The sequence below is a fragment of the Marmota monax genome, unplaced genomic scaffold, assembly GCF_021218885.2.
Source record: "Marmota monax isolate L192 unplaced genomic scaffold, Marmota_monax_Labrador192_F-V1.1 WCK01_AAM20220418_F8-fsc00053, whole genome shotgun sequence".
Lineage (NCBI taxonomy): Eukaryota > Metazoa > Chordata > Mammalia > Rodentia > Sciuridae > Marmota > Marmota monax.
Window position 1 is genome coordinate 9,606,161 of NW_026693153.1, and position 21,518 is coordinate 9,627,678.

General features: G+C 38.7%; 1 protein-coding gene across 3 annotated transcripts in view; it reads left to right on the forward strand.

Moving 5' to 3' along the window:
- The first annotated feature begins 6,773 nt into the window (after nucleotides 1–6,773).
- Riox2 (ribosomal oxygenase 2) overlaps nucleotides 6,774–21,518 on the forward strand; it is a 47,467-nt gene continuing 32,722 nt past the window's right edge. For 2 of the 3 annotated variants that reach the window (XM_058582913.1, XM_046455288.2), the window contains exons 1-5: nucleotides 6,774–6,820; nucleotides 11,054–11,102; nucleotides 12,081–12,544; nucleotides 17,322–17,441; nucleotides 18,573–18,701. In XM_058582913.1, the coding sequence (XP_058438896.1) occupies nucleotides 12,113–12,544; nucleotides 17,322–17,441; nucleotides 18,573–18,701 (681 nt within the window). In that variant the 5' untranslated portion in view covers nucleotides 6,774–6,820; nucleotides 11,054–11,102; nucleotides 12,081–12,112. The remainder of the gene's footprint in view (nucleotides 6,821–11,053; nucleotides 11,103–12,080; nucleotides 12,545–17,321; nucleotides 17,442–18,572; nucleotides 18,702–21,518) is intronic. The other variant, XM_046455289.2, reaches the window with a different exon arrangement.

A 21,518-nucleotide genomic window follows, 5' to 3' on the forward strand; every position in this document is an offset into this window, starting at 1 on the left:
TAAAGACAAAACACTCCAGTTATTTAAGGAGAAGATTTTTCTTCAGGATGTTGCAATGGGAAGGACATATGTTAATGAGTAAATCTCAGAGAAAAGGAAGGGATCCAGGAGTTTCAAAGAGGCAGGAAAAAGTGCCACCTTCTCTCTGAGAAAGCAGAGAAGTAGTCTTATCTTAGAATATATAAGAGCAGGGTGTTCATTTCTCAGAATACAAAATTGTGTGGCACTTCTTGACCTCTGCTACATTCCAGACACATAGGGGTCATGTGAAATTCAACATATGCCAAAGGTAGTCTTCCTTTTCAATTTTTTCTTGAAAACATAATGACTTTTTTGGTTTACAATGAGGCCAAGGATAAAAGAGATATTTCACAAAGCAGAGAAAAACTATAATACTATTCTTTTCAATATATTGACACTTAATTTGTTGTCTCAAACATTGAACTAAATTTTATTATCAGATCATTTTCAGGATGTGATAGCACTTTTAATCCTAGGACCAATGCAATTCATTATATAAATTATTTTCTATAATAATGCTTCAGGCTGGGTATGGTGGTGCACGCCTGTAATCCCAGTGGTTTAGGAGCCTAGGCAGGAGGATCTCGAGTCAAAGCCAGCTTCAGCAAAAGTAAGACTCTAAGCAACTCAGTGAGACCCTGTCTCTAAATAAAAATACAAAATAGGGCTCAGTGGTTGAATGCTCCTGAGTTCATTCCCTGGAACCCAAAAAATGAAGCAGCAGAAGAAAAAAAAAAGAATGCTTTGCTGTTAGTTGACCACCCCTTGCCTTAGGCAATCAAAAGTAGATGAATTTATAATGTAATTAACAACTATTTTAAAACACATTTTCTATTTTGAAATAAAGACTTTCTAGAGTTTAATGAACAAGTTTCACTTCTTTAAAAGTGACTTATAGGTTCCAACAGTTCCAAAATTAACTAACTCAAGAAGTCATCCCAAGAAAGGAAGGAAGAGTCTTTACTCATTCTTCTTATTTCATCAGAAAACATTAATGCAGGTGTTTCAAGTGTTTTGCACTTCACAGAGGCGCTATAAACACAAAACCACACATCAAATAAAATTTTAGAGCAATCACACTACTCCAAAATAACTTAAAATATAATTTGTTAATTAGGTTGTGCCTCAAGTGAGATCATATTTAAATTAAATCATGGACAAATGAGGAAGGAGCCTCAGAACCTACTGAATAATTTGAAAATAAATGTTCAGTTCAGGTTGACAGAAGCGAAAGAGAAGGTTTTTTGAAAATGAACTCTAATATTTGAATATGATTTATAAAGATAATATGAATTAGAAGTAGGAAGACCCATAAGGCAAAGAAAGATAGGAATAGAAACTAGAAAAGTGATTGGTTCACAAAATGAACTCCTTAAAGTCCTATAGTGTATATCTTGGAAGAAGACTTAGATTTGAATGTAAAATGAATTTTATGTGATTATTTTGGATAATGTCCTGATCTAGACTAGTGTAATCTCATGATTACTGTTCATTTGTGTGAAGGATGGTGGTGTGTGCATCTGGGAAATCAAAGAATTATTTGCATGTTGGTCATTAAATAATTGATACAATATTCCATGTTGACTGAAATTCAAGATATTCTCATTACTTGGTTCAATATTACCATTTACTCTTTTTATGTAATGAGTTATACTGATGGAATTCCTGGTAGGTTCTGTTTGATTAATATGGGCTATATAGTTATTATATTGCTGAACAATGTTTTATATGAAATAATCTGAACATAATAAGGGTATACTCAGAAAATGGCTTTATTTTTCACTAATCACTGTCAAATGTGCTCTGTTGGCTCTTTGTCCTCAGCTTCTTGCTGACATCTTAGGCAGATCCCATTTCTTTTGTTATTGAATATTGATCGCTTAAACAATCACATACATAAATGCAATCACACGTATAAATACACATTTATAAATACATAAATACATGTTAGCTTTCCATCACCTCAACAAAATATCAAACATGTATAAGATTAAAAGAAGGAAGAGTTTATTTTGGATCACAATTTCACAGGTTTCAGTCCATGGTCATTTAGTTCTGTTTTTCCTGGGTCTTGATGAGGCGGACCACCAAGGTGTGACAGCCCAGTACAGGAAAAGTGCTCACCCCCTGGTAGCCAGGAAGGAAGAAGAAGGAGAAGAAGAGGTAGAGGTGGAGAGAGGAAGGGAAAGGAAGAGATGAGGAGGCACAAACAAAGGTCTGCCCCTAGTGACCTACTTCCTCCAACTAGGTCCCACAGCCTAAAAGTTGCACCACCATTTAATAGCCAATAGGCCAGCAACCAAGCTTTAAGATATGAACTTTGGGGTGCATTTCAGATTTGAAACACTATAATCCTTACATACAAAATACTTTGATAAGAGGGATTTGTTTTCAGGTATAAAGCCTAGTCTGATTCAAATTTATTTTCCCTTAAGTTCAGGTCTCAACTTTGGACTGAGGAATTGTCATTGGGACAACGTAGAATCTGCACTTGATACATACTTCTCCTTCCTCCTTCTCAATGTATGAAGCAGATTAGAGAAAAAAAAAAAGGCAAAGTTTTTTTTTTTCTTCAGTATTTTAGCTCCCAGTTTGCTGATGCCCTTTGAGTGGCAGACAGGGAAAATTTCACCAGCATGCAACAACAAGTGTGGTGACATAGGATCCAACTTTTGGGGTTTAATGCTCTGCAGCCACCATCCTGAAATTCTTAATCTTTAAATTCTTTTTGTAAGTGAATGAACAGGGAGTATGTACAGGGCATGGCACATGCAGTTCTACCTGCAGTTCCATTATAGGATTGTTCCAGTTTTTGCTTCATTGCCTGCCCCTATCATACATTTACTCAATGCCAATGCTGCCCTCTGTGTCTGGTGGGACCAGGGCATAGATGTAGGGAGGGTTAAGATTGTACACATATTGTGCACTCCTGGGGCTGGTCATAGTAGTGGCCAACTCTCTCCTGGGCTGGCAGCACCAAAGTGTTTTGGGAGAGAGACCTACTGGAGCAAACTCTTTCCTACCCTATACTCAGGTAATTTGTGTACCCTGACTAGGAGGTTGCCATCTCTTGAAGAATTTGCTGTGGGTTGGCATGTGGCTAGTTGGTCAAGAAGACTGATTTTCCCATCCCTGGAAAGTACACAGCAGTATAGTGTCAGTGGTCGGCAGCAGGACATTTCCATAGCCTACCGGGTCAATAGTTCAGGAGCACTATGAACCAAGGGGCACTGCAAGGCCCTGGGGGCCTGTGGATGTCTGCACTCACCTTTAGAACATGAGGAATAGAGTATGACATTTAATAGCAATAAAAAACACCACCACAAAAGAATAGGTTATATTTAGTATAAAAAATGCAAATATTATCACTTTGCACAGGATCCCACAAATTTTGTTTGCCCTGATGACCCTGATGCAGGTGAAAATTCTTTTGGAGGTCTACATGGGTTCATTAAAATTAACCTTGGAATCTCTGATTGATCTTGTGTGACCCCATTTCTCCTTTCCTGTCCAGGCCATGGCCTCCTAAAGCTTGGCTTTCTTCACCTGCTATACCATTCTCTTTGGTCAGGTAATTTCCTAATGGTCCAAGCCCAACTATTTTCCACACTCAAGGATCTTCGATAATATCCGTGTTAGAGCAGCCTGCTGCTTTCTGCCTTTCTCCTCTGAATGCAGTTTGTGAGGGTAATCTCTCAAGGGCTCAAGATGTGTGCTTAGCAGAGGAGTACTCACCTAGCATGCAAGTGCACAAGGCTTTCAATTTGAGCCCCAGCATTGAGGGGGGTAGGGAAACCAAAAGACAAAAACCCTGCTTCAAAGCCAGGCTGCCTGGATTAAGTTTGTTGTTCTACCCCCATGACTGTGACTTTTGGTTGACTAGTGAGTGTCTTGGTGTCTCCATTTCCTCAAATGCACAAAAATATACTTATAAATCCTCCACACAGGCTTTTGTGTGGATTAATCTTGGAATACAAGATGTTTTTAAAGGTCCTGTGAAATAATTTATTATATTTTAATATTAAATATTACTGTCTTCAGTTTTGAGGCTTCAACAGACATTTTCAAGCAAACATCTCAATTGGCATACTCTTCAACAAGTTATCTCATTCTAGTTTATGCATCAATTTTTCATGGATAATGTGATCATACAATTTTTTTCAGGGTTGTTTTTCTTCTATATTCAGAAGCCATAATTAAGGTATATTTTTCACTTCTTTAAAACTTGAAATGAAATTATTGATAGATCTATCAGTTCATAAGTGTTATCGATTTGGAGATTGATTAGTTGGTCATTTTTGGTTCATTAAGATAAAATTCTAAAGGAAAATAAGTCAACTAATCTATCATTATTGAAGGGTATGGAAAATGACAATCTCCAGAAAGGGAAATGACACCTCCCACCCCAAAAATGACCTGGAGGAAGAGGAAAACGGAAGGCAATCATTAATCCTCTCCTAGGATTAATGGGCCCAAGGGGAAAAAACGGCAAACTTTCATTCCTTCCCAAAAACAACTATGGAACCTGAAGGGAGAAGGCAAATACTGAAATTCTGGGCCCTGGACTTTTACCCTTTCACCTTGCCAATGAGGAAAAAAGCAAATAGTGAAGGTCTGGGAAACAATGCATTCTGGAGAAAGAGGATGAGCAGTGAACACTGAGTTCTGTGCTTTTCCCAGTGATAATGAGTTTAGGGCTTTTTACAATTTCTTTCCCGACTGTCCAAACTAATACGTCCTGCTTCAGTCTCTAATAATTAAGCCACCCACATTGTAAACTATAAAACTCAAAATCCTGTAACCGGTGGCCATTTTTCTACCCAGAAAATGAGCCCCTCCAGTACCTGATGGATTGACTCCACTGCAGAATAAAGGAAAGCTTGCTGATCCATTTGAGGTCTGCTTCCATCCTGGTTATTGTGCTTCCATAATGGTGCTGAAATTGTGTTGGTTATTTTGCTTACAATCATGATGTTTGTTTCTCTCATCCATCTACACATTTTGCTAGTCTCCTAAGAAACATTTTTCAATAGGAGCTTGTTTACTCTTCAAGAAAGCAACCCCCAAATATATCTTATTCTTATAACAGTCATGAACACATCTGTTTCAGCGTGTTTTGTTTTGTTTTGTTTTTGTGACATGTTAAGTTACAAAACATCTCTGTAAGGAATAGTCATTGGAAATCCTAATGCATACTTTCACTCACTAGTTCTGGGTTGTTTGAGAAAGAAGATCTGAAGTATCACTTAATAAAGAAATGTCACGCAACCTAACATTCATTGACTTTTCCATAGGCACAGGCTCTACAAGAAATTAAGACTGTAAGCAAGAAAATGACAATATTAATTCAATTCACTTTTGTAAACACTGGGTACTCCAAACAGTGATAGTATGCTTTAATCAAATCAAATATATTGAGTCCCACATGTATCACAAGTATAATCTTGGAAGATCTTGACTAGATCATTCTTAAAAGTGGCTTTTCTGAAGTTACTAAAACCCCAAGATTATCTCATGGTCGACTACATTCATTTGAAGCTGCCTTGCTTGATGAATTTTGTAAATGAAGTGAAGCAAACATGTGTCACAGACTCAATTACACTTAATTCATTCTATAGAACCATGTTCAAGATGCTGAATGGGCTGTAACAAACGCCTTTCAAGTGAATTCATTTTACAGTTTAAGACTCTTGCTTACTCTCTCACACCTGACACTAACTGCAGCTTTATAAGGACAAAATTAATCACTTTTACAGATGAAAAACAGAGGTCAGAAGAGAATACTGGTAGCAGCATGAGTGTTATGGTCTGAATGTTTGCCCCCCAAAATCTATTCACATGTTCAAACTGAATGAACAATGTAAGTAGGAGGGGCATTTTGGGAAAAGATTATGTCATGAGGGTGGAGCCCTCCTGATTTAGGTTAAAAGGACCCAAAGAGTTACTTTGCCCCTTCTATCACGTGAGGATGTACCTAGGAGGCCTCATCTGTGAAACAGGATTCAGATACACCAAATTCCAGAATTAGCCAGTGCCTTGAACCTTGGAATCCATATCCCTCAGAACCATGAGAAATAAGCTACTCAAACAAAATTAGCAACCCAAACAAAAATGATGGGGAAGGGGAGGGTGTTTAAGTCCCAGTTATGCTATTCAATGGTTGTATAATTTTGAGCAAGTTACACAATCTCATTATGCCTCAGTTTTCTTATATTAGAAGTTAGGCTTGTAATGGTTTAAATATTAGAGTCATATTTAAAGAAAAAAAAAACCACTGCCTAGGTCTTTTATGGACCAAAGTGAATATAGATATACAACAGATGGCATTCACACCATTTAAAACAATGTGTGTGCTTCCCACAGTTTTACAATATAGTAGTACTATAAAGTTTTGAAACAAAAATACAAATAGTTATTTTAAAAGTCCTTTGATGTTTATAGATGAATGATTCCAGTAGGACTGATTTTTCTCCCAATATCCTGTGGAAATTGGTGCGCAGATGCTCAGAGGCCAATAGGAGGATCACAGTAAATCTGATGCAAACTCAGCATTAGCATTAGCTAAATTCATGCATTGGCCTCTCTCCCCTCAACTTTGTGATTTATGTGTATCAATCATAAAAAGGACATTCACACACTGATTTTCCCATTGCTGCTTTGCCGGCTTCCTCAGGAGCACCCTCAGCCAGCAGCCGGGCTCGCCCAGGAGGCGGGCGCGGGAGCAGGAGCTCACCGCCCCAGACGTGCCCACGCCGCCCCGCCCAGCCAGCTCGCGGCCGCGCGCAACAGGCCGTGCCGGGTGAGTGGGGCGATGACGGCGGGAGGGCGGGTTCCTCCAGGAGCTCGCTCCCCTGCTCCTGGCTGGGTCTGTAGGACCTCGGGGTTGGGCCCGAGAGCTCTGTGGCGCTGGTGGCAGCGGGGCCGGGGACGCGTCTGAACCGCTCTGGGCCCCCGGAGCTCCGGGCCCTGTGGACACGCCGGGACCAGCGGGGCCCGGAGCTCTGGGGTGCAGAATGTCTCTAACACTTGAACAAGCTCACGTGCTCTGTCCCGGGGCCGGAGACCCTGGACGAACGCGGAAAGTTTGTAGGCTTGGCAGGGAGGGTAGGAGCGCGGCAGCCACGTGGGTTGCCAGGGCCTGGGCGACAGGTCGGGCCTAAGAGCCACGCTGAGGAAAGCTCGTGCATGCGGAGACGGGAGCTGAGGCTGTCCCTCACCCCACTCCTGACTTTAGCAGCCTTTGCTTCCAGTTCATTCATTTGTCAATGAATGCTTGGGTTGTCCAACAGGTTAAAAAGACCAAGTTTCTCACTGTGTTTCTAGGAAGTGCAGGCCTGGGAGTCTGGAGGCTCTAATTTCACCACTAATTAGTTGTGTGTCATCATCAGGAGTTTCTTTCAGTGGTCTCATCTTTTAAGTGGAAGAGCCTGATCTACTCAGCTCTTACACCATCAAGTGGATGGGTCTGACTCCCTTCTCTTCCTTTGTGACCTCATGGTCACCAAAATACATTAATGAGGTGCAATTCATTTTCCTTCTAAAATAAAACTAAAAACATAAATGCCAGTCACAGCTCAAGATCAATAGGAGAACTTCTTTGCATTAATGATAATTCTTTATGCGGAAAAGAAATCATTTAGGTTAGCTTGGGCGACCTTGTTACAGGCAATATATTATTTTTATCAGGCGTGCGTGTTTTATTGAGCTGAGTTCAACTATTGTCTTCTATATTACTGGATCTATAATTTGCCTGGAGAATTTAATAATGTTGATGTAGATTTCTGGGCCCTGGTCATCAGAAATGGCCATCCAGTAGGTTTGTTGCAGGTCCAGAAATTTGCATGTTAACAAAACTGATGATGCCCACGGACTACTAGCTGTGCCCAGGTTAAACCCAGTCACACTACCCTCCTTGGGTTGATAATTACTGGTATCTATTTGCCAGTTAGCCCTTGGAATACTGTTGAATACCAAAGCCACAGCTGCCTTCAAAGTAGCAGTCATAGTGCAGGAGGTCTCTGTTTTCTCCAACTCTGGTTTTTGTAAGGCCTTGCAGATTTTTTTCTCTAAAACGGTATATAGATTAAAGATGAAAAAGTGAAAGTTAATTTAGCAAGCATTTCTTGAGAATCTCCTATGTGCTATATGCTCTGCTGGGTTCCAGAATGTACAGATAGCTGTCCCTTCAAGAAGCTGTTATGACTTCTTGTCCTTCATATTACTTTGGAAAAGGAAGGACACTTTCAAAATATAAATATCTTTTTTGGCTATAGTATGAGCATCAATATTGATTTTCTTGTACAGTTTATCTGCAGGGCACTTAAAGTATGAAATGTGAATCTTTTTTTTTGCCCTTTTTATTTTATTTTATTTTAATTTTTATTATTGGTTGTTCAAAACATTACATAGTTCTTGACATATCATATTTCACACATTTGATTCAAGTGGGTTATGAACTCCCATTTTTACCCCGTATACAAGATTGCAGAATCACATCGGTTACACATCCACTGTTTTACATATTGCCATACTAGTGTAGTATTCTGCTGCCTTTCCTATCCTCTACTATCCCCCATCCCCTCCCCTCCCATCTTCTCTCTCTACCCCATCTACTGTAATTCATTTCTCCCCCCTTTTTCCCCCTTTCCCCTCACTTCCTCTTGTATGTAATTTTGTATAACAATGAGGGTCTCCTTCCATTTCCATGCAGTTACCCTTCTCTCTCCCTTTCCCTCCCACCTCTCGTCCCTGTTTAATGTTAATCTTCTTCTCATGCTCTTCCTTCCTACTCTGTTCTTAGTTTCTCTCCTTATATCAAAGAAGACATTTGGCATTTGTTTTTTAGGGATTGGCTAGCTTCACTTAGCATAATCTGCTCTAATGCCATCCATTTTCCACTGTGAATCTTTTTACTTAATCTTTTAATGCTTATAGTCAACTCATTGAAAACACTTATTTTTCAAAAACTTTTCTTTTTCCTGTAATATTATAACTTCTTTCTGGGTAGTCTGTGAGGTTATAGGCAAAATTGTAATGGCTGAACTTTTGTAGACAAAGCATTCTTTTGTCTATATTTCTTGGATTTGAAGTTTTTTTTTTGCTTTTATAAAAAATATCTTTTTTAGTTGTAGATGGACAGAATACCTTTATTTATTTATTTTTTTTAATGTGGAGCTGAGGATCAAACCCAGTGCCTTCCACATGTGAGGCAAGCACTCTTGTCACTGAGCTACAACCCCAGCCTCCCCCCACCTTTTTTTTTTTTTTTTTACTTTTTACCTCGACTGAAATTGGATGCATCTTAGGACTTTTTTGTGTTTAATGGAATAGGGTGTGTCATCTATTCTCCCTTCCACCTTCTGAAAGCTGTTAAAAGGAATGGTTGTCTTACAGCATGAGTAGTGTGAGCATCGAATAATACATTTGCCTAGTAACATCTGAGCTAGGTTCCAAGTAACTAAGCCTCCAATCATTTCAGCATGTACACAGAGAAATAATAAATGTTGTAACTTTTGGCAATATAAATAGTGAAATTTATATTCTATCAAAAGCATATATTTTACAGTATTACAATTTAATTTTATGCTTGTAAGTGGAGAAAATTACGTGATTTTATTTTGGTTTAAGTATTTTGTGCATTTTATTTAGCCACACTTTCTGATAGGTGTGCTTATACTGTATTCATATTTTATGTTTAAGGAAAACAAGCCTTTCACTAGCATCTTCCTGCTTATTCCTTTAAATATCAAAGAGACTAATTCTGAGTAATAAGAAATATGTGACTGAATATAAAATTGTAGGGTACCTTTAGTGAAACAAACCTAATAAACCACTCTAACATTTAGTTTTAAAATTTAGATTTGAGCAATATATTGGGATCCCAAAGACCATTTGTAGGTTCTGTGATTTTTTTGCGAGAACATGCTGATTCATTACAGCAAAAACATACTAAGCACATTAGTAAAGGGGAAAAGGCATATGGAAATAAAGTCCTGTGGTGACCAGGTACAAGATTCCAAGTTTCTTTTTGTGGAGTGCTTAATTGCTCTGGGCCCTAATTTTGTCACCAGGTGTGAGATGTTGCCATCCAGGGAAGCTCATTAGAGACTCAGTGCTCAGGGTTGTTACTGGGACTAGTCACATAGGATCTGTCTTCCTGGCACATACCAAATGTCTAGACCCAGAGAAGGCAAGTAGGTATTCAGTTATTATAAACTGTATTGTTTTACACTTCAGGCATCGTGAGCCACTCATTAATTAATGGTGTTGGGAACCTCCCTAAATCTTAAGTTCTGAGATATCATCCACAAGCTAACCTCTCAAAGGGTTGCAGTCAGTCAAGCTACGGTGACTCTATTTTGTACAAATAGTCTTTATTGACTCTCTTTTCATATCTCCTGTACATCACTTTAGAATTCCAAGTACTGCCAATGCTTTTTCTCAGTAAAGCCTTGATTCTTTGGTTTGTCCATTTGATTTAAAAGGTATAGGAAACATTTTCAGAAAATATATCTCATTGGCCATATATCCTAAAATACTAGTTTATTTTTTCCAAGCTTAATTAAGCTCTTACCCCTCTACTGTAGGTTTTTAGTATCAATTTGTATTAGTTTTCCACCATGATCGTGAATGTCTTTTGAAAGAACTGAGCTGTTCATTGGTTTGAAATTTAGGCGCTAAAATGAGGCCATTATAGACTTTTGTATTTTGACTTTCCCATATCCTCATTTGTTCAGTTTACATATGGGTTGCATTTTAAAAATTCTTTGGTAAATTAGTTGCAGTACATAACAAATTATTCTAGAGTGTTTACTTCTCAGGCCAGAATACTAATTCTACTTAGTCTGTTGTGTAGCTGAAATACTTAGTTACAGTGAAGAGAAGAGAAAACAACATTCTTGTAATTCTGATAATTCAACAAAATAGGAAACCATAACACTTATAAATTACTGTTCTTGGGGAAAAATTGGCATTTATAAACACAAGTGCTTCTTAACTTTTTGTTTGTTTGTTTGTTTTCCTCCCCAAACAGAAAGGACTTCTAAGAATCTGGTGAAAAACAACCCCTTTCTTGGGGTAGGGTGAGTACAGGTTGAGTGTCACTAATCCCAAAGTCTGAAGTGCTCCAAAATCCAAAATGTTTTGAGTGCCAGAATGATGCCACAAGTGGAAAATTCCACCTGACATCTTAGTAAGATGCCCTGATGATCTGTGCACATTGAAATCGGAGAGTGCTGTGTTAGAAGTTAATGATTTTGGTATTTCAGTTATGATGTTTTATTGTTTGTTTAAAAGTTAGTGTTTTAAAAAACTTGGCATGTAATTATTTTTGGCCTTCACTTTTCAGCCCTTTGTTGTTTTTTTTGTTGTTGTTGTTGTGTTGTGTTTTGTTTTGTTTTAATGGGGTGGGGGGGATGATAAAGTGGGAGTTTTCAAGAAAGGCTCAAGTTTGGGAGTGAAGAGTTTCGGGAGGTTGGTGGAGTCTTGGGAGCAAGCAGCATCTCACTTCAGCCACCAGGTGACACCACTGGTCCAGGCCATCGTGATTTCCACCTGAACAACAATTGAGCATGTACTGTGCTGAAAGCACCTGGCAGTGGACAGCTATTGATTGTTTGCCATCAAATGTTTGTAACTCAGAGTTCATCTAATTAGATTCAGGGCCTTGTGCTGATAGAAGCTGAATTAAAAAATTTTGGCTTTGCTGTATCAGTGGCCACAGGCTAAACCTATGACTAAGAATTGCTGAGACAGTTGAATGGTTTAATTTGGGATAATTATACCTCCTAATAAATAATGAATTCCAGGACTTGAGTTAATACACAAAAACATGTTTTCCTTTAAATGAATGTGTAATCTAAGTAGTGTGGGAAGCTGAATCATATCTTGGAAGAAATGGAATTGACTTAAGCCTGTCTCATTTCTAGAGGAAGCAGTGTTGACTTAGGAATAGTTCTCATAAAGACAGTGTTCAGCCATGGTTTGTGTGTACAGGCCACTAACACCAGCAATAGCACTTCCAGTAGATCTAACCATGTATGTTTTTGTTCTTTGGATAGGTTTGCATTCCCTTCTTGCTTGAAGACAGACAATGCCAAAGAAAGTGAAGCCTGCAGGGAATGGGAAGGAAGAGAGTCCTGTTCCCTGTAAGCAGGTGAAAGTGGAGACAGCTGGTGGACCTTCCACCTTAAACTTTGAGAGCCCCAGTGGTCTCTTTGAAAGTCTGATTTCACCCACCAACATAGAGACATTTTTCAAGGAATTCTGGGAGCAGAAGCCACTTCTCATTCAGAGGGATGACCCTGCAGTGGCAGCATACTACCAGTCCCTATTCAGGCTGACAGATTTGAAGAGTCTGTGCAGCCAGGGTATATACTATGGAAGAGATGTGAATGTCTGTCGGTGTGTCAATGGGAAGAAGAAGGTTTTAAATAAAGATGGAAAAGCACACTTCCTTCAGCTGAGAAAAGATTTTGATCAGAAAAGGGCAACAATTCAATTTCACCAACCTCAGAGATTTAAGGTAACAAGTTTCCCTATTACAGGTCTTCATACTTGCCCCAAATGCTAACACTTGACCAACATCAGCTCACAAGTGAATATGGTGAGCCTCCTGCCATTTTTGGAAGGCATAGCACCTAGTTGGTCTTTAAAGAGTCTGAGAGTCTGTATTATCTTTTGGCTCTGTTATTAGGAACTCCAGTAACTAAGGGTGGACATTGTTGAGTATCTTTGAGCTGCAAAAACTAAATTACATTGATAGTTTATAAAGTTATTAAAGTAGTATTACACCTTCAGGATCATGTTCTATGGACTGATTTATGATTTTGTATATTGTAGAGATTTCTGTTTGGTTTGTCCTATTACTATAATTTAAGGCATGATAGCATCAAGGTGATATATATTTTTTGAAATTGCCTCCCTTTACTGCCTACATCTTTCTAAGAAGAGGCTTCAGAGCCGGGACCAGATCACATACCAGATGTATGTCTAAGAAAGTGACCTCTCTTCCTATTGACAGTTGAACTGGTGACATTAAAGGTTGGGCTCCTGAAACTTTTCCTGGGGAGGCAGTCATAAGTGCAGGATAACTTTGATTAAAATTATCCTGTAATCAGTGACTGACATTTGGGAAATAATTTGCCACCTCAGTACTCATTAAATGCAGATTTAGGATGAGGTAATCTGCTTTTTTAGAGATCTTTATGTGTCAGCTCCAAATTGTTGAGGGTCTCATCTGAGTTTTAGATACTGTTATTCTCATTGTTGTAACCAATGATAGAATCAAAATGGCAGCATGGTAGAAGAAAGTGGAGTTTGAGGAGATTCCATATTGAGGAGAGTAGGATTCTGCCTGTATTGGTGGTTTCTGAGACTCTGCCATCAGTTACCAATAATATTTCTTACAATTTAACTCAGAAGTTGGTTTGTTAGATCCCATTAGGCTTCAACTGGTTAGTGCCATTCCTTTTCTTGTCTAAAGGTCTTGAACCTATTTATACTCTAGATGAAATATAAGTACTCAGGTGTTTTCAGGACAAGTCCTGATTCCAATTATTACATCTCAGGCAATCTTAAAATGTTGAAATGTCCCTGTAATGCCAGCCTTTTGGCACTAACCCCCCAGAAGGAATTTATAAATGATTTCCAAAACCAACTCATGATTTGAATTTAGAAAATATGGACCATATATAAAATGCTTCTCTTTAAGCTAGTTGACTCTTTACCAGACTAGAAGTAGCATTTTTTAAAAATATATTTTTTTTTAGTTTTAGGTGGATACAATACCTTTATTTGATTTTTATGTGGTGCTGAGGATCAAACCCAGTGCCTCACGTGTGCCAAGCAAGTGCTCTACCACTAAGCCACAGCCTCAGCCCCTAAAAGTAGCATTTTTAAACATATATTTTTAGCTGTAGATGGATACAATATCTTTATTTATTTATTTTCGTGTAGTGCTGAGGCTCACACCCAGTGCCTCACACATGCTAGACAAGTGCTCTACCACTGAGCCACAACCCCAGCCCAGAAGTAGCATTTATTGAGTAATTTTTAGAAACCTGAGAACTAAGAATATAAATCAATGAAATTTATTACACATAATTTGGTCAAAAACCAGAAATTTATTATTTGGCCCGTGTGTGGTATCCTCTGTGGCTGCCATTTCTGTATTTCAGAACCATCTCCCCCAAGGCTTTTCTCTGTTTGTCTGTTTAAGCCTTGCACACCCTTCTAGGATTCCAAGTGGCCAAGAAACTGTTTCCTTTGCACTATTTACTCTTCTCTTTGGTTGGGTTTAATAATAGAAAGGATGACCTTCCTCAGCCAAAATTCAGCCCTCATGTTAGACTAGGATTTTTTTTTTTCCTCTTTCCACCACCAGCACCTGAGAGACCTATAAGCTATAGGAACTCACCTTCTTACATAGAAGCTGAGTTCAAAATTCTGTGTTCTGGGGAGGATTAGTGGTGAGTGTGTGTGTGTGTGTGTGTGTGTGTGTGTGTGTGTGTGTTTAGGAATGAGTCTGTGACATCAGAATAAGAAAGTTCAGAGGTGGTTTACACTGGTCAGGTCAAGAGGGTGTTAGCCTGAACAGTTAGCCCATTGTTTATTGAGTCTCATACTAAGTCTTATTAATCTAGATATTCTGCATACTTTCCCATAGCTATTCTAAACTGGTCTGGTGTTTTTGACTCCACATTTAAGTCATTTTCCTATCAAACTTTGAAAGATGATTATTGAAAGTAGCAGAACTTATGAATATTAAGCCTTTCTTTAGGTATGAGTAGAATTTTGGTCTTAGCCATGGCATTCTGTTTTGTTTCTGTGGAGACTGACATTTGGGAATTGGAGAAAGGTCAGTGGAGGAGGTTGTACCCAACCAGGAGAGAAATCTTCACCACCCTTTTCTTTCATTTTTCTGGTTCTCAGCCTCTTTGTGCACAGTAGGAGTTTGTGGTAACAGGAGACAGGGGCCTTCCTTGTACTCCAGTCAGTGTTGTAGTGTAATACTTATATACTGCTTTGCAGTTTAAATAGGTTTTGAGATAAGTTAAGTTTTGCTCCTCCCCAGTGTTGGGGTGGGGTGTTAGTAGCTTTGCTTTATAAAGAAATCTGTCGGGGCTGGGGATGTGGCTCAAGCGGTAACATGCTCGCCTGGCATGTGCGGGGCGCTGGGTTTGATCCTCAGCACCACATAAAATAAAATAAAGATTTTGTGTCCACCGAAAACTGAAAAATAAATATTAAAAAATTCTCTCTCCTCTCTCTCTCTCTTAAAAAAAAAAAAAGAAATCTGTTGCCTAGCTTGTAACTACAGTTAGACTCATCTCTTTTCAGTAGATCACAGTTGGCAGATTCAGAAGATAAAGGTCTAAGAAAAACAGAAAAAACTGTACAACTGATAGCATTTGCAGTAACCTTTAAGAAGAAGAGACATGTTTACATCAATTGCACACCTTGAATGATCTTGAATGTTGCTTGGGCTGGGAAACAAAGTCAACCATTTTGTCCTGAAAGACCTCTAAGGACATCGGGAGAAAAAGAAAAGCTCTGGTTTCTTAGTGGTTCCACTTACTGTACAAACATAATTACAAAGCCAGGTCCTGTTGGTCTCTCTCCTGAAGTAAATTAGGTTCTTTGGGAGCTCTGAAATTTTCTGAGGTATTCAGAGTCCATTAAATTATTTTTTCTGTGTCAAGGAGAACCTTCGAGATCTAAAAGAAAGAAGCCCAGTGGTCCATATAAAGATATCTTCCAAAGCTTTTGATTTTTATGCTGACCCATTTTATCCCACTTTGTAATTTTAATACTGTAGATCTCTTTTAGTCCAGTGGTAGAATTGACTCTCAAGTTATAATTGATTTGCTCAGCAAATATTTGAAAATGTCGTAATGTCTTCTATGAGCCAGGCACTGAACATTCATATGCTTAAAACTTTGGTCTCTCTCTTGACAGCTGGGGTTGTAGCTCAGCGGTAGCATATTTGCCTAGCACGTGTGAGGTTTGATCCTCAGCAGCACATAAAAATACGTAAATAAAATTAAGGCATTGTGACCATCTACAACTCAAAACAAAATAAAACAAAGCAAAAAAAAAAAAAAAAAGCCTTTTGGTCTCTTTAGTGTAAGTGAGTCACCTTTTCTTCAGTTATCTTAAAGGCATGGACTTAGGAAATGATTTGCCCAAATTTGAATCCTAACTCCATCATTTAATAATTGTGTGTTCTGGTGCCTCAGTTTTCTCATTTGTAAACTGGAGATAATGGTAGTAACCACCTTATGAGACAGGGTTGTTGTGAGGGCTGTAAAATGAATAAAAAAGCACTTTGAGGCTGTGCCCTGTCTTGGGGAAAAACTAACACATTCTCTCTCTCTCTCTCTCTCTCTCACATACACACACACACACACACACACACACACACAAATATAGTTCCTGTCTAGGCACTTCAGTGGGCCTTATACCTAACAATTGATTAGTGACTAGAGAGAGAACATTGCTCACCCTTGTTCTTAACTCATTTGTCTATAAGCTTTTTCCTAGGTTTCATTTCTGCTTCCATTGCTTTAATTACCCATTTTGTGTAGGTGGCTCCCAAATGTAAATCTCTAGCCCATACTTCCTGCTAAAACTTCAAACTTACTTAAAAACATTTCCACATTGTGGGGAGGGGAGTGGTCTTAGCATCCCAAATTTAAACTTTCTTGTGTGACGCTCATGGTTCCCCGCCTCCCCCGCCTCTTGAAAACTTATTTTTTAGCAAACCTTTCTTGTCTCAGTCAATGGAACTGGGAGCTAATTTCCCAAGTCAGAAACCCAGGTGTCTTTTTTTTTTTTTTTATAATTCCTTTCATTTCCATGCCCCTTTATCCATCAGCATGTCCTATCAGTTCTACTTCCAGAGTACCCCTGGGCTTTTCAAATTCTGATATCCCTCTTCCACCATCCTGCTCATATTTTACCTAGACTGCTATCTCAGTGGCTTCTAGACTGGTGTCTTACATTTGTACAATCTGATTTCCACCCAGGAGCCAGAGCGAGCTTTTAAAAACGTTAATTGGTTCATGTCATGTTCATGTCAAAATCCTTCATGACTCCATGACTCCCCATTGCTGCCTTGCCAATCTATCATTTGTTTACTTCTTTGCAGTAGTGTCTATGCTAGAAGGGAAGATTCTTGAGGGCCCTTTACTGGTTAATTGTCTGATCTATGATAATTGTGAAAGGAAGGCTTCCTAAGTAAACAAAAACATTTGTTTTATTTCTAATTTATTTTTATCCCTCCCCCCTTTTCTTTAAAGGATGAGCTTTGGCGGATGCAGGAGAAGCTGGAATGTTACTTTGGCTCTTTGGTTGGCTCCAATGTGTATATAACCCCTGGAGGATCTCAGGGCCTACCTCCCCACTATGATGATGTTGAGGTGAGAGAAGAAGCATATTGCCCAGTGTGGAGAACAATGAGTTATTGAGAGCATGGTTATGAAGTTGCTCTGGGAGTCCTTGGGGTTCTTTTCATGTTACACTCTAAAGCTCCAAGACCAAGTCTGTGGCTGTTCTTTATGTGCACTCTCTGGAGATCTTGAACTCATCTAAATGTTGGGCCAAAACAAATCTCTCCAAATTGATTTCCTGCTCCTTTTCAAAGGGAGAGATTGTTTCCAAACTTACTAATAAAAGAACATCACATTCATTCTTTTGAAACAGGAATTTACTGAACTCTATAGAAAAGTCATTAGCTTTTCCTTTAATTTCACAAGGTATGGTCTTTGATATAATGAGATCACACATAATCCTGGCTTCTGCTCTCATTTTCTTTTTTTTTTCCAATAACTGCCAAAAATATATATATTTTTTCCATTCATAGAAAACTTGGGACAGCTTGAATGAAGGTCATGATTTAATTTAAGCACTGGCACTTTAACAAATGTTGATTTCATTGTCATATGGTTTCCAAAAAAGTTAACTGACTTTTTATTTTTGTAAAAATATGAGGTATGTGATCACAGAGATATTAGTAAAAAGTTCTTTTTTTTCCCCCTTCTGAGACCAAGTTGATAGTAGTACATTTTCCAAAAGAGTTTTTATTTCTATTCTTAATAGACCATTAAAGTATCTTTGGCTGAATAAAAAAATAAAAACTTAAAAAAGTTTTCCTGTTTACCAAGCCCCTTTTCAATATTTTAAGACTTTAGGCATTCCATTTAGCTGAAACTTGCCTTTTCCAACTGAGATTATGGGCTTTCAGAGGTCTGTAAGATGATTTCAAGAGTGAGACTGTTAATATAAAGAACTTGGCAATGCTCTAACAATGTGAAAAAAAAATGAGTATCTGTTCAGTATCAGGATTCATGGTTACCTGTTTTAAAAAAATAAAACCAGTAGTAGCCACTTTTATTGCACGGAGTGACATGCATTTCAGATTCTCTCATTTTTAATTTTTATCTGAAACTTAGGATTTGTCTAAACCCCCTCAAAGAACTAATATTCTGAAAGATTTTGCACGTGAATTGTCAGGAAACTCTCTGACCTCCCAGGTCTGTGGCTTTTTATAGGTTTTCATCCTGCAGCTGGAGGGAGAGAAGCACTGGCGCCTTTACAAACCCACAGTGGCCCTGGCACGTGAGTACAGCGTGGAGGCTGAGGCCAGGATTGGCACTCCAACACATGAGTTCACATTAAAGGTATGGAGTGACCATATGGGCACCTCTTTGAGCTGGCCTGTCTCTGTTGCTAAGACAAGTTCAGGTTTGAGGTTTAGAGTTTGTGTAACCGTCCCTGTGGGAATGTATCCTTGGGACTCTGAGGTAGGATGGCTCTCCTTGCAACTAGCCAGCACAGGCAAGTTCTGAAGGAGTCTTGGGGATTTGTACTTGGAGAAGTGAGCTAAGGAAGTATTACATTGATTTCTCAAATAATCTATAACCATATATGATCCAGTTCAACAGAAATAAAGTTAATTCAGTGTGCCATGAACTTCTCCAGAAAAAAAGTGAAAGATTTGGCCTTGGGCAGTTTTTCTACATCTAAGACAGCAGGCGTTATGGGTTGTAGGTTGCTTAGGCAAAGCCTGGCCAGGAATTTCTTCATTTTTTGGTTGCAAAAACTCTAGTATAACCCACATTCCTCCTGATTATGCAGCAGACTATTTTCTGCACTCCTTCTTTCTCCCTGCATATAGTTACTAGAAGAATAGTAATTAATGAAAGCTCTTTAGGATTCTTCCTCCAGGGAGCCAGGTGGCTTTATCATGTGCATTGGCATCTTTTTGCTGAGAAAATCTGTCTTTGAGCCGTTAGCATGGATGGGAACATAGCCAGTCCCCAGCAGGAGAGGTTGTTGAGAAAAAAACTTGAAGTATTAAAAAAGCTCCATAATTAAACTTTATACTCTACTTTATTGCTACTTTAATTTCCTTTAGTGGCAATTAAACAATGGTTAATTCAAGCTATTCCAGAGATGCTTGTAATAGAATATATTGCAATGGAATTACTTACATACAGTTATTGTTTTTGTACTTATTTCATCTTCAAGTTGTAATTAGTATAGAATTCTTGTCAATGCCTATATCTGTTTCTGGATTTTTAAGATCTTTGCCTGTTTATCTGCCAAGAACTAGGGGAAAGCAATCTCCTTTTTTAGGATTGGGCCTAATTATAGTGTAGTTAAGTAAATAAACAACAATAAAGGTAACCTTGATTTTATATGCCTTTGGTGAGCAGTCACTAAACTATGGTCCATGGGTCAAACACCTGGCCTACTGCCTGTTGTTATGAATAGAATTTATTGGTACAAAGCCACACCTATTCCTAAAGTATGTCTGTGACTGCTTGCATTACATAGTTTACTAGTTGCCATAGAGAACACATGGCCTCAAGCGAAAAATACTATATTTGACCCTTTAGAGAAAGAGTTTGCCCGAGCCTCCCTTGTACATTTACCAGACTCTTGGTTGATTGTGTTTAAGCTAGAGACTAAGCCATCTGGGGTCTTTGAGGCCAGGGCTGAGTTGCTTAGGTGGACAGCCTGGCTATTTGTCATGCTGAAGAAAGTCAGGTTTCATAGTGGTCTTCAAGTGTGGAGGGTGTGAATTCTCTGTACTGTCGCCATGGGACTTAGAGGACGAGATGGAACAGATGCCCATTAAACATTCAATGAACACTGTTTATTAACAGAAGCTCTGAGTCTCCTGGAAGGAGAAAAACAGCATTGTGAGGTACACTGCTTTTCAAGTGTGTATATGCACATACATGTGAAATTTTAATCAGTATACCTATTCAAATGAAATTGCCCAGTATATGAAACAAAAGCTGAGTCACTCTGGTTGGGAGAAGTGTGTGGAAGATACTATGGGAGTGCTGAAGCCCTTGTCACCCGTTTTCCCACTATTGCAGTGCTAGTCAATGCAGTATATCTGCCAAACCAGGAGTGTTAGGGTGAAGACAGCCCCCATAGCAAAAATAACAACCCTCTGCTTGGGGATCTGACAGAGCTAGTTTGAATTCAGATGTTATCACTTAGCTCCTGTACTTGGACAAATTACTTAAGTATGTTCTTCTTCATTAAAACAGAGATCATAATATTTACCTTGTAGGATATAAGAATTGAAGGATATTATTTTGATGCCCCCTTTACAATGAAATTACTTTGATGAGGTATAAAAGTATGTACTAGTGTTAATGATTTTTTTAAAAAATATGTATTTTTTAGTTGTAGTTGGATACAATACCTTTATTTTATTTATTTTTATGTGGTGCTGAGGATCGAACCCAGGGCCTTGAAAGTGTTAGGCAAGCGCTCTACTGTTGAGCTACAACCCCAGCCCATAATGATTATTTTAGTAACAAAAAATTTATTATAGTTCTGGAGGCCGGAGTCCAAAAGTGGTCTCCACTGTGTTGGCAGAATCACATTCCTTCTGGAGGGAAACTCTCAGGGAGATCTTCCTTGCCTTTTCCAGTGAGGGCTGGAAAGCATTGATCAAATGTTTGTGCAATGAATGAAATGTGTATGTGAGGCTCTCACCTACACAGGAGCCAGCAGAGAGACACTCAGTAAATGGTTCTTTTAAGTATCAGTAAAGCATTTATTTACCTGCAGTACTGTCAGTTTGGTAAAATCTAAAGCAAATCAGCAGCCAAAAATATAAATAAATGTATATTGCTTTTGCTTTGAGGGAAATCTTTAAAATTCTTTTAAAGGTGGTATTTCTTGAGTTCTGTCTCTAGGGCTCTTTTACTTAACTATTGAGCTAGACTGCTTCCCTTTCTTCAGAGAGGAGATGAATGGCTCTCAAGATTCCTTCTCTCTTTAGGCAGTTACAGAATGTTGGTCTCAGTGGGATTAGGGAGGAGGTAGCTCAGGGCAGGAGTAATTTGGGAAGAATTTTTTCATCTGTTTATTTGGGAGAGAGTAAAGGGGTAAAAGGGCTTGGGCTTATCTGCCCAAGAAGATAATCTTTCGTTATATCTAGTTTGTAGGTTCAAATAAGAGTAATATAG